Source organism: Convolutriloba macropyga, chromosome 2, assembly GCF_964194025.1.
Source record: "Convolutriloba macropyga chromosome 2, txConMacr16.3, whole genome shotgun sequence".
Lineage (NCBI taxonomy): Eukaryota > Metazoa > Xenacoelomorpha > Acoela > Convolutidae > Convolutriloba > Convolutriloba macropyga.
In genome coordinates, this window is record NC_134469.1 from 47,054,894 (window position 1) to 47,068,263 (window position 13,370).

General features: G+C 36.2%; 1 protein-coding gene across 1 annotated transcript in view; it reads left to right on the top strand.

Annotated features, from left to right (window-relative positions):
* The first annotated feature begins 212 nt into the window (after positions 1 to 212).
* Positions 213 to 13,370, top strand: part of LOC142334919 (uncharacterized) — an 86,958-nt gene continuing 73,800 nt past the window's right edge. Inside the window, exon 1 of the mRNA XM_075383248.1 lies at positions 213 to 439. Within this exon, the coding sequence (XP_075239363.1) occupies positions 213 to 439 (227 nt within the window). The remainder of the gene's footprint in view (positions 440 to 13,370) is intronic.

The following is a 13,370-nucleotide window of genomic DNA, read 5'->3' on the forward strand; positions in this document are numbered from 1 at the left end:
AAACAGTTTTCCTTACCACTTTTAGCGTTTCCTCCAGGAAATGGTTTCCTTTTTAGGTGAAAAGGTGGGACTGGGCATTTGAATGGCTTTCTTGATTTAATTTATTCATATCTTTTCTAAACTGATACAATGCTCTTCATTGAAGTCTATTATTGTTATTATTAGTAGAAAAAATCGATCAGGTTTGAAAAAACAATAAACTACATTTCGTTATGGATATTGTGTATGAAAATAGTACTAATGTTACAAACACTGACAGTTTGAATCTGGCAACTAAAGTGGTCAAAAACGGATTAATTCCAGCTGCAGGATTCGTGGCTGTGTTAAGCAATGCCCTTACAATGGCCGTGTCAGTTGATTTGGGTTTGAAGCGGTCATCAGTGATGTTCATGTTTCTTGTAGCCGCATCTGATACTCTACAGGCTGCCGCAATTTTGATGTAAGTAAGCCCTTTATTTTAACCCTTCACTCCACTTTTAATTTAAATGCCCGCAGCTAACCCCACATCAATTTCAGCACCCAATGGCCTGAAAGTTGCCATGAAACATAATTGAATTTCAGTTCAATTATAAAACAAAAAGACTGAAGTTTTTAGAAAGCTACACACCAATAAATGTACTACACTTCAAAATTTTCACTACACTGAGGCACAACAACTAATAGGTCTTGAGTTAGGTTTGGAATTAACAAATTGCTGAAGAAACTGATTACAAAAATGCAGAAACAAATGTCATAACAGAAACCCAAATGACGCCTGTGAACAACAAATAACCATCCAGCAAACAATTTTTTTTTCGAACATGATCAAAAACTTTCAAAGTATGTGAAGCAACTTTTTTGCACATGAAGAAAGACTCAATCTTACATAAAGCAAAATTAGAAATCTTCCAGATTTTTTCCGAAAATTCTTAGATGGAACGAACAACTTGCACGAGTTACAAAATTTTTCCACGAACAATCCCTTTTAACAAAGGAAAAATCTTTTCTGGTCTAAGCTACTATACAAGAAGATAAATATTATACGAGAATATTTTTTTGTTTAAAAAAGCAGATTGCTCCCAAGTTTACGGAACAAAAAAATCAATCAACATAAATATTTTTTTGGAGAAACAATTTCTTTTTTAATAGTGAACTTTGAAAGATTTGGTTTTTTATCTGATTTAGGAGGCATTGAAAAACTACACTTGGATCCACAGCAATTTGAAATAAGGTGAAAATAAAATAATTGAAGCTCAAAAAAACTTGCGGACTTAAACGGCAATGGAGAATGTAACCACACACTCAAAATGTTTGCTGATGAACAGCTGTCAACAGATCCCCAAAAAATTGATTCTAATTTCACTCTCTCAATCACTTTCTTTGCTCTTCGCAGTAAATTCTTCACTAAGCAGGGAGACTATGAACAGAAAGTTCAAAACATATGTGAAACTTGACATAATAAACACAAAACTAATCTTAATTGCAGAAGTTTGAAGAATCTGTTTTTGTGACTGCCTGGGTCTGATGGGTTGTTAATCTTTTTTATAAGTTTTCTTATTTCAGGTAAATATATGTTTTATCAGAAACCGAATTTATAAACTTCAATGCCAAAGAGGACAAAATATTTCAGCCAAAGCAAAACAGATCCAAAAAATTCAATTTCCTATTCATTGAAAAACTTACTGATTGAAATAGGTTTGGACTCAATTCTGAAATAACAAAAAATTTTGAAATAAAAAAAATTGCCGGCGTGCGCAAAAAAATTTCAAAATATTACCCGCCTTCAGCTCGAACAAAACTCGAAATCTATGAAACCGCCAATTAAAGTATACTTACCAATATTTTGCACTCGGTTTATTTCTTAGTTTTGCCATTCACAATAACCCTCAATAAATTGACCAGCCAAAAATGACAATAAACTGGTTGCAATAAGTTTGGCGGGACATTTTTCGATGATTAATACGCTGTTATTGTCACTTTCGGATCAGTAATTCAAAGTGTGATGGGAAAGCCACAAGCAAGTACTCCACTTTGTACAGGAACGTCATTTGGGAGTGAGACTTTGGAAATGGTCCTTTGGGAGTGGTCCTTTGGGATTGAGAAAAAAGATTTTTCACTAAAAAATTGCTTAAGGTTTTAAATCCCGACTTTTTTAAATCCCGACTTTCCTATCATTTTTCTTACAGTTTTCTTCTCACCTTCAAAAGTCTTAAGCTAAAAAGTCTTTACTTTTCGCCCAGTTTTATCTCTCATCTTCAAAAGTCTTTAAGGCTTCCTGACACGATTTGCTTCAAGTTCTCAAAATGGCGCTGGCCAAAATGAGCCAGTCAAGTGCACTTCTCTCTGAAGCACGAAACATTGCAGACGAAATATGCACAAGATTTCGTTCAAGTCAAAAACAAACAAAAGCGAACCCAAAATCATCCAGATATCAACTCTGAAACAATCAGACCAATTATAATAACGATTAATCCAAGACCAACACAGGTTCAATTTGCCCTTTCGATGAGAAATAGTTTCCCTCAACTCACAATTAATTGCATCAGAGAACTTCCAAACAACAATGACTTCTATATCCAAGCCCGAGACCAAAGTTCAAGAGAATGTCTGATGAATGCCTCAAATCTGCAACTTGTCTTTCCAAACACTTCTATTAACGCAAGAAACACTATGCCAAAAGCCAAATCTAAACCCAGTTTTGTATTTTTAAATGTTTATCAAAGGATAAAAGAAAACGAAGTGAAGAAAGAACTTCTCAACAACAACGCTATGAATTTTATCAGGGCGCTCCGGAAAGCAAGCAGGGCCACCGGAAAACCAACAAAACTTATTCGCATGATAACTGATTGCTCAAAATCATGTAACAGCCAAAGTCAAACATGGCGTTAAAATAGGCTAGGTGCTTCACCGCTGCGAATCAAGTAAAAAACCACCCACATTAAACAATGCTTCAAATATCAAAATATTGGGCATTCGGCAAGCAATTGTAAAGACGAATTGAGATGTCTGCGATGTGCAGGCAAACACACTGTAAAAAGTTGCAATGAATCAAAAGAACGGGCAAAATGTGCAAAATGTGGTGGCTAACACGCAACAGTGTATAGAGGCTCTCCTGCATATCAGAACGCTTTGACCGAAGCAAATAAACAGAAACAAGAAACAAAAGACTCAAGTGCCATTTCAGGAAAGATACTCAAAACACTCAGTCATTAATCACTACAAAAATTACAGTTCTTGATAGTGAAGTTCATAGTAAAACAAGAAACAGTTTCAATACAATGTCCTATAGCGATATTATCAGCTTCGGTAGCAACAGTGCTTCCAGGTTGTTTAACGAAAGAATAGATGAACAAAAAAAATTCACGATAATATCAAGAAAATGAACTTGATGCTAACTCTTAACACAAACATGATTCAGTCTAGCAGCCGACAAAACTTTCTAAATGGACAACTTTAAAATTTTACAATGGAACTGTCCTGGCTTAGAAGACAAAACTCATGAATTGTTCTTTTTTTTTACTAAAGAAAACATTGAAATTGTTTGTTTAAATGAAGTCAAGAACTGGCAAAAACGCGTGGTACATGAAAATTATTTCATTGTAAGAGAACCAAAACCAAGCAGTTTTTATGGGTCTGTTGTCATCGCCAAGAAGAGCATAAAAATCAAAGAGGTCCGACCAATTACTTTCAGGAAAAACAGTAACGGACAGGCATTAATGATAATCGGTGTAAGTTTGGAAACACCAATCACTGGAAACTAATGGATAAACAATTTTTACAATTCACCCAATCAAGACCTAAATCTTACTGAAATATTTGACAATAAACCCCAGAACATATCTATATGTGGGGATTTTAATTGTCTTCAACAAGAGCTCATTTGTACATACAACACTGAAAACGGCGAAAAGCTGCTGGAAAAAAATGATGACAGAAATTTCAAACTACTGAACAACAGCTATCCAACGTATCATTCTAATCAGCATAAGAACCAGAGCATGCTCGATATGTATTTTTTCAGTCTTTCAGTCTTTAAATATTTAGACAATTTTTAAGAATTAGAAGATTTCGGCAGCGACCACTCCGCGACACTCACCTCATTGAAGCTGAAACTTCAAAAACACAATTTGATCTAATAGCAAAAGTCAATTTCAAGAAGTTCAAGGACACGCAAAAGTCAATTACAAATATTTCTCTTTGTACCCACCAAAGTGTCCAAACAAAGACTTCCTGGGTGAAAAAAAACCCTAACCTCATCGAACTAATTAATAAGTCAATCTAACAATCCTACGTAAATAATACGATTCATCAAATTAGTCCAGAGTTAATCAATCTATTCAAGCAAAAGAAAAAGATCAGGAGGCAACTAAAACGTGCAAAAGATGACACTTTCAATCGATTGACAAAGGTAATAAATTTCTATTAAAGAGAAATCAGAAGGTCATTAAAACGCTCGAATGAAAGAGAAAATAGTGAGTTAATTGAAACAGCAAAGCAAACAGGAAAAAGGGGTACTGGAAAGCAATCAAAACCACCACCAGCGATAAACAACAATCAAGCGGATCACATTTACAAATAACGTTTAAAGACAAAATTGCTGTATCTGACCATGAAAAATGTGAAATGTTCAAAAGCCTACTGAGTGAGACAATGAAAGAGCACCAATACGAAAATGAATATTTACAAAGGCATTTTGTCGAGACAGAACAAAACACAAAATTTCTATTAGAAACCTATCCGAAAGAAATAACTGAAGACATTTTCTTAATTGTTGAAGAGTTCAATGATATTATGAAAAGTACAAGTAAATCATGTCCCGGGCAAGACACAATAAGCTATCAGCTATTGAAGGCGCTACCAAAAAACATTAAAGCTTTCATTTGCATAATTATTTCCTGCTCAATTGACAATTCTTTTGCCATGCCTTTGGAAAGCTCACAAGTAACAATGCTTACAAAACCTCAAAAAGACAGAAAGAATGCAGAAAATTATAGGCCAATTAGCCTTACCAATTGCATTGCAAAAGTCTGAGAAACCGTTGTCAAAAATCTCAACCTAGACAACTGTGAAGCAAACAAATCCTTTGAACCACAACAAAGTGTTCAAAGAGCAAACAGAGGCACAACCAGTAATCTCCTTGTTTTGACTTAGGATAAAAATGAAGCATACCAGTGGTCAGAAATGGTGGGACTTGTCATCCTCGATGTAGAAAGTCAGAATACAGAAGAAAACAATCAAATGGGTGAATTCTTTCCTCACACAAAGAAACATTTACGTGGAAATCAAGAATACAAGAAGCGAGAACTTCTCACCAACAGCCGGGTTCCCCCAGGGTAGCGTTGTGGCACCCATATTGTTCTTAATTTATGTCTCTAACATTCCAGAAACTCCTTCAGAAATTTCTCAGTTCGCAGATAACTCTGCATTGTTTCACAGGTCAACGTCCGGTCAGTTAATACAAAACTCCAAGCTTCACTTAACACTCTTATAAAGTGGTGCGATAAATTGAAAATCAAAATAAATGCCACAACCAAGTACATGCTATTCAGAAACCCTTTGAAAAAACAAACAAATCTCAGCCTAAACATCAAGAGAAAAACAAATTGTAGAGGCAAAAACCATCAAGTTCTTAAGAGTGACGCCACACCTAAACTGAATTGAACATTGAAAAGACATCACAACCAGAACAAACAAGCGAATATTGCAAATGCGTCGTCTAAGCAACCTCAATGTTGAGCAGGAAAGTGTACTTCTGCTGTACAAATCCAGGATCCGGCCCTTATTTCTACATGCAAACGCTTGCTGGCTTAACCAATCGCAAACGGTCATCTTAATCATGCGAAAAGCGCAAAATAGAGCACTGAGAATTTGTTTAAGGAAACCTCGATGGTATAGCGTGCAAGAGTTACATGAAGAATATAACTCACCTACTATAAGAAACATTCAGATACGGCCGGCAAACGACTACATCAAGCGCGCACAAAAGAACAAAATTGAGGCAATTTTACGCCTTATAGAAACAAAGGCAATGTGTAAAGGGCCACTGCAAAAGCACATTGAACCCTCTGATTGGTTAGGCTGCCTGAAAATCAAACGTTTTCTTCTGATTTACTGATTTAAAAATCACTGATCAGCAACTAAGACCCAAAGGATCCTTCGGATCAAAGTCAGGATCTAACCTAGGTTCAGGAAGCCTCTTCGATCCTTTCGAATCTGAAGTTGTCCGCCGCTTCCTAGGCTTTAAAACACTCTTCTGTCACTTCCAATCACTATAAGCCTCCAACAGTCCATCCGGTAATAACCCCTCAAACAGAGGAAGTTTCTTTTGGGCAATCATCCGGGGATCCCAGTCTCCATAGCCAAAGCTTTCGAGAGGAATCGCTTGAATCATGCCGCGAGTAAACTTCTCCTCTCGGGAGTAATGCGTACAGACATTTTGCTAATTTCCTCGAACATGAACACTCGAAACCGGAAAAACAAGTCAAAGACAGCAAACTTCGGATCAATGGTTCTAAAGTATCTCAATTATGTATAACAAATTCAATTCAAAACTCGAGACAAATTCATCAACCACGAAAATTGAATGAAAATTGAACCGTAAAGACAATTCTCCAGCAGAAACGTGTGTATATTGGCGCAACAAATCAGTATCCGAAACAAAAAACACAGCGGGAAATCGATTCCCCAACACGCCGCAGCTGTCTCGAGTAAACTTACACAACTGACTGATGCTCAGCCATTCTTCTAGTTTTAGTTTCGTTCAATTTTTTTTCTTTATTTTTCACTTAATTATACTTTCTTTCTTCCCCAACCCTGATAAAAATTACCTTCCTGCTTAGCAATGCCCAATAACAATCGAAAACGCGGCTAGCCAAAAGTACTCAACGACAATAATCGCAATCAGGAAAAAGCAGTGAATATCCTCCACGATGTTTAAAATGGCTTCATACCCCAGCAACCATGTACAGTGTGCAGCCAATGTCCCAAACTCAAACTCACAAACTCTTGAAACTATTGTTGTGATAAACTTTCTTTTTAATGGTTTTATCTGAATTTACTTGGTCAAATAAAATTCTCGCACGCAAAAGCGAGATTTTAAAAAATTTTTCAACAATTGTTTTACTATTCCAAAGAATTATATTGTTCAGTGAAATGCACCTTTCAAAGCTAACCACTTAGGAAAAAAAATTGCCTGTTTTATTTTTGTGTAGAGATTTTTTCGGTAGAAGTTTCGAAATGGCGAACCTTTTTTTCTGGGAAGAGACTTATTTAATTAACAATTTTTAATGCGAGCAAAAATTTAATTCTCAATAATTGTCAAAATAAAATATTTCAATATTGATTTATCAGATTTTGTTAGTTTAATTTTCACCGTTTATTCAATTGTTATTTTTTAAGGTTTGAATAATCTTTCAAACTTACTCAACAATTGCAAGATTTTTGGCAAAGGCACAGAATAGGGTTGTTGTGAATATGAAGGTATGTTTGGAGCAAAAATATATCGGAAAAATCCCAATTTGATAAAAGTTGTTCCTAGAAGCTGGTAGGATTCTCTGCACAAATTTGTGTTTCGAAAGATTTGTATGAGTTTTCTTCAGGGTAAATACAAAATCAATTGAAGTTGTCGGCTAATGGGAACGCAGAGAGACAAATCTTGTAATCGAATATTTAAATTAGAGATGATGGATGACAACTGTGGCAATTGGCACAAAATTGAGCCCCTATTTATTACCCCAAAGTACCGCACCTTTACAATCATGATACAATCACATTAAATTTATTTGTTTCATGACTTCCTGTCTTTACGAACTTTTTACTCTGATAATTTACTTCTTCAAAAGCTCAAGGGTCAATACTTCACAATTAAGAATATGAAAAGATGGCGACAAAGTTGGTATAAATTGCACGGGTTAGCTTCACTCTCTTCATAAATAACCAAGATGTAAATCAGCGCGAGGATGAAGTACTTATAATTTTTCTTACTTTTAACAATTAACATTAAATTTTCAAAACTCCTGCTATCAAGTAAAGTGTTTGTTCCGAGAAGGACATAACAAAAAAGTGATACTTTGATTGTTTCCAATGCTTTTGTAAGTGTCTCTGCCGCATAAGATCGGTTGGTAAGTAGTATAGCTCTAATAGTCGACTTTTGTCTAATTTCCAAACGAAGCGCAATTTTAATGCAATGTGCTTTGTCTTTCCGTGATTAGAGCAATACAAGCTTGATTGTATACAAAGAAGTTTATTGGCTGTTAGATTTCTAAAACTAATTCTCGTAATAGGTTTGCTAAGGGTACGGCTTCTTTGCTTGCCTCGACTACAACGTTGAGCTCAGCTTCAGCTGTTGAAGTAGATAGACACTTTTGTAACTTACTAGCCCAACTGATTTCACCTAAACTTTTTTTTAAGTTTACAACAATAATCACTGGTACTTCTTCCATTGTCTATGTTTTTATATTGCCTGCCCAATCTGAGTATGAAAATCCGTCCAACTCCAGTTTTTTGATTTTTCTAAAAATCATCTTCTCTGAATTTGTACCTTTTAGGTAACGTAAACACCCTTTTGCTGCATTCCAATGTCGCCTTCCAGGATTTTCAACAAAAGAACTCAATAAATTAGCTGCATGCGAATATCTGGTCTTTTTAATGCCAAATAGTTCAAACATCCCACTCTACGCCTATAATCACATGATTGCACATCTCTATGCTCATTGCTGCCTGTTTCTGGTGAATCTAAGTTTGACAGTTTCAAGCCAACGTCTGATGGTGTTTCCAGTGTTTTTGATTTGCTCATGTTAAACAATTCTAGCAATTTTTCAAGGTAAGTTTCTTGACTTAGCATTATTTATTTTTCTGTTCGCTAAAATATTATATTTAAGAACCAACTTAGATCTTCTTAACTACTAATTTGAACTTTCGCTAACTTTTTTGAAAAAGTTTTCAGAAAAGTCATCCTGCAATCCTAATATCAACATATCGTCTTCCCAGAGACACACTAATCCCGCTATACCATTTTCACCTTTCCTTAGAAAGAGACACTCATCTTGAATAGCCGCTGTGAAACCTACTTGGCTGAGAAAACTTTTGACTGTTAAGTACCAATTTATACCGGATTGTTTTAAGCTATAAATTTTTTTCTCAACTTACAAATTATTGGATTTCCTTGCTTGTCAAATTTTTTGATATTCTGTTTAAGTATCCATTTGTTCTAACTCATTGTTTTTTAATACTGCGTAGCTTATCAGTACTTGAATTGTTGAGAGGCGTGTTGTTGGTGAGTGTGTTTCGTTCTAATCCCAGCCGGGAACTTGGCTGAGCCCCTTAGCTCCGAATCTTGCCTTATGCCTTGTTATCTCGCCACTAGGACCAAACGTAGAAGCGAAGAGCCAGCGACTACCAATGGGTTTAATTCTTTTGTTCTCTACCAATTCGCAATTTTTTCCACTAATGAGTTGTACTCTAATTTCATTGGTTGTTACCAAATTTTACCTCTTATTGCTTCATTTCTTTAACTTCAAAAAACAATTCGTTTTCGTTGAAACGTACGTTCCGAGATTTTCTAACAATAAAGATCCCTTTGTCTTTTGAAATATCTACAAGATTAATCTTACCGTTGTCTGAAGACCCCAAAAATATTGCCATCTGAGAAGTTCTATCAATCTTGCCTCGCAAACTTTTTTCAATATGAAAAAAACTGAACAACCAAACACTTTGATACATTCTATGTAAGACTTCTTCTTGTACATTGCCTCAAAAATTGTCTTCTAAAAACCTGAATGGAAACAAAAGCTTTTAGTTTGCCATATTAAGTGCAAATGGCCGATACTCTTTTTTCTGAACCTTCCTGCTCTAAAAGACATCCAGCCATTGGGGTGATTGTCCCCAATTCCTCTCACAACTTTTCCGTTTTCTTGTGTACACGGTGCCGAGAACCGCAGTCTAACAACCTTTGGTCTACGTAATTGTTTTAGGTCATTTGAGACATATTCCCCTGCCCCATCACAAACTAAGGTTCCTGGTTGTCCTATATCCGCAAAGAACTGTTCAACTTTTTCAGTGGCCCGATCCCTTGACCTCAAAAAATCAAATTTTTGATAACTGCTAAACTACTCACAAATCCTATTGCGTACCTGTGGCCATCGACTGCTTCCGGTTGGATGGGTCTTAAAATGTCGGTATGGACAATTCCCAAGACTTCACTTGCTCTTGTTCCTGAGTCTTTTGGTACTGAAAATATTTTTTGATTTATTTAACTGACATGTTTCACAGTTTGTTAAATCGTGTTCGCTTAGTTTTAGTCCTACTACGTGATCTTTTAGTTGGTAAATGTCCTCAACATATTTATGGCCCAAACGCTTATGCCACAAACAAAGGGGATCTCTGTTTACTAAACTCCGCTGCTCTGATGTTTCTTCGTAATCAATGTCCTTCCAGATAAACAGACTCTCCCTTTCCTGAAAAGGGAAAACGGTTCCGTTCTTGGTTTGTATTTCTAATTTCCTGCAAAAAAAGAATTCATTGCCTGTAGCTCTTAGTTTTGACACTGATACCAGTTTCATTGTAATGTTGGGAACAAGCAACGCATTACTTAATCTGACAGTTTGCTTTGATTAATTGGAATCCAAAACTCTGATTTCCACTTTTCCTGTCCCACTATTTTAATTTTTACTGCTGATTGCATTAGTGATGGTATCTGAATACTCTTTGTCTATATCTATGAATAAATTTTCATCTTTAATCATATGACTGTTAGCACCTGAATCCAAAACTAGCTCATTTGCAAGACTGTTCACCTAAGTTTGTAAAAAGGAAAAGAACTCCCCATTTTACTTTTGCGAAACTATCGGAGTGGTTCTCCTACGTTGACTTACAAACTTTTTTGTCAGTTCTTTGATGCTTTCTACAAAGTTTGGCTATATCTCCGTGCTCACCACACTTAAAACATTTCATTGAGGAAGCATTAGTTTGTTCATTAAATATTTTCTTAAGTCTGCAGTCTTTTGCGCTATGTCCCGTTTTCTGGCAGTTGAAACATTTCCTTTCATTATTTAAAAAAACGCTCTTTGTTTTCGTTTTCACATTCTCATTATCGAAGTTTATCAGGTCTCGTTTAATTTTTTCTAAAGTTTTCTCGTCTTTGCTGTACTTCACAAGAGTTGCGCAATTTACATATTCCTTCGGAAATCCTTTCCAAATTATTGGGACAAACATTTTTTACTGATCCCTTCAGTCACTAGTGTTAAATTGTATTGTTTATCATCTGCTCTGGTGAGATAATCTACTATACTCTCACTTGAAGTCTTTTTAAGGCTCGTTATTTGTGCTATCAATTTGTTTGGTTGAGGTGTCTCGAAACTTTTAAAGCATTTACACAGTACATCACAAGCTCTAGTGCCATCACCCCTATGTGGTCTTAGAAAAAGAACTGATGTTTTGTCTAAAGCCTGAACTAACTCGTGCCACAAAGTTTTCTGCTCTTCTATTTCTTGCCGCCCCTCTTCTATTGCTAGACTGCATTGCTCCTCCGACGGATTATTTCTAACAGTTTGCATATAATATAGATAGGTGGCTTCTCCACTAAGAACTTTGCCAAATCTTAAAGAGTGCCTATGCGCCCTAAACTGTAAATGCGCTCAGCAAAATACAAGAAAATATCCTCACGCCCGCTGAGTACCAGCCTTTTTGTTTTCAAGCTCATTGTTAAGATTGTCGTATTCTCTTTTTAAATTTCTGTCTCACTCAAACTAACTCTTAACACTAATGAACCATAGGCTTATGCTGCATCCTACATTGTTTTTCTAAGCTAATATTGTTCTAGGTAAATATTCTTTCGTAAAAAAGGAGGCTGTGAAAAAATCTTGTTCGGACTTCGATCAAAACTCCTTTCCTTTCTGCAGAGTTTTTGAATCTATTGGCTTTTGGTGACTTTGTTTTAGAACAACAAAACTGTGAGTCGTTATGTTTGTTTATCAAAAATTGCTTTATAGCACCAGTTAGCGCTTGTTGTAATATTGTAGCATGTGTTAGAGAAACAAAAAAAAAACACAAAGCAAGAAAGTTTGGTCGACTAAATAATTTAGAAAATGGTGTTCTCTTCGAGTTCTGTAGTATCCTTCACAAAATCAAAAGCAGGACATTGACATTGAGCCAGGGTTTTCTGCCGCCATTAAGCACGATTAGTCTACCAGACCCTCCGAGGATAATTTACTCGAACCCTAATCCTAGTCCTCTTTAAGAAATGCATTACCACTAACTTATGTGACTTTCGACCAATTTTGTACCTTACAGAAGCACAGCACACACAATTGAAAATGAAACAGTTGTTTAAGCTCAGCTGTTTTCAGCTATACTGAGCAATCCTGGTTCCCCGACAGCTCTGTTATACAATTGAAACTCCCCGCTTTTCACTGATTGCCCACAGAAGCTTCACTCATTCTGGAGTTCACAAGCAGAAAACACTACTTAGCTATGCAAACTTAGCGCTCCCTAGTTGAAATCCCCCAACCAGCTACACAAGCTGCTCACTCCACAATTGAAGTCACCCAACTAGCTACACAAGCTTCGAACTCCACAACTGAAGGGGGTTGGATTATTTAACTTAGAAAAACTCTGGGCCCATGACCTGTCGGCTAATGGGAACGCGGAGACAAATCTTGTTATCGAATATTTAAATTAGAAATGATGGTTGAAAACGGTGGCAATTGGCACAAAATTGAGCCCCTATTTATTACCTTGAAGTACCGCACTTTTACATTCATGATACTTTCACATAAAATTTGTAACTTCCATGACTTCCGATCTTTATTAAATTTTTACTCTGATAATTTACTTCTTCAAAAGATCAAGGGTCAAGACTTCACACATAACAATATGAAAAATTGGGGTCAAAGTTGGAAAAAATAGCACGTGTAAGCTTCACTCATTTCATAAACAACCAAGATGTAAGTCAGCACGTGGATGAGGTACATAAATCTTTTTTTACTGTAAACAATTAACATTATACTTCAATAGAAATAAGGAATCCTTCAGTCAAAATTTAAAATGTTTTTATTTTAAAACTTTTTCGCAACTTTTTACGTTCTATCGTTTTTGCACAGCTTGTAACCCAAGTTTAACGGACACATCAACCTTGGTCTCTTTTTATCCCAGTGTGACATGTACCCATGTTGAGGTGGCCAGACCGAAGCGACCTCTGATCAGACCATATTTGGGCGCACACATTTTCATGGTGCACTCAAATTACCTGGTCTGGAGAAGACGTCGAGCGCACTTTTGTCTAGACAATAGTCTGGATCTTGTCTGATCATAGGTCACTTCGGTCTGGAACGGTCTGACCAGAGGCCTTTTTGAGCGCACACTTGTCTGATCAGAGGCCGATTCTTGCGCACACT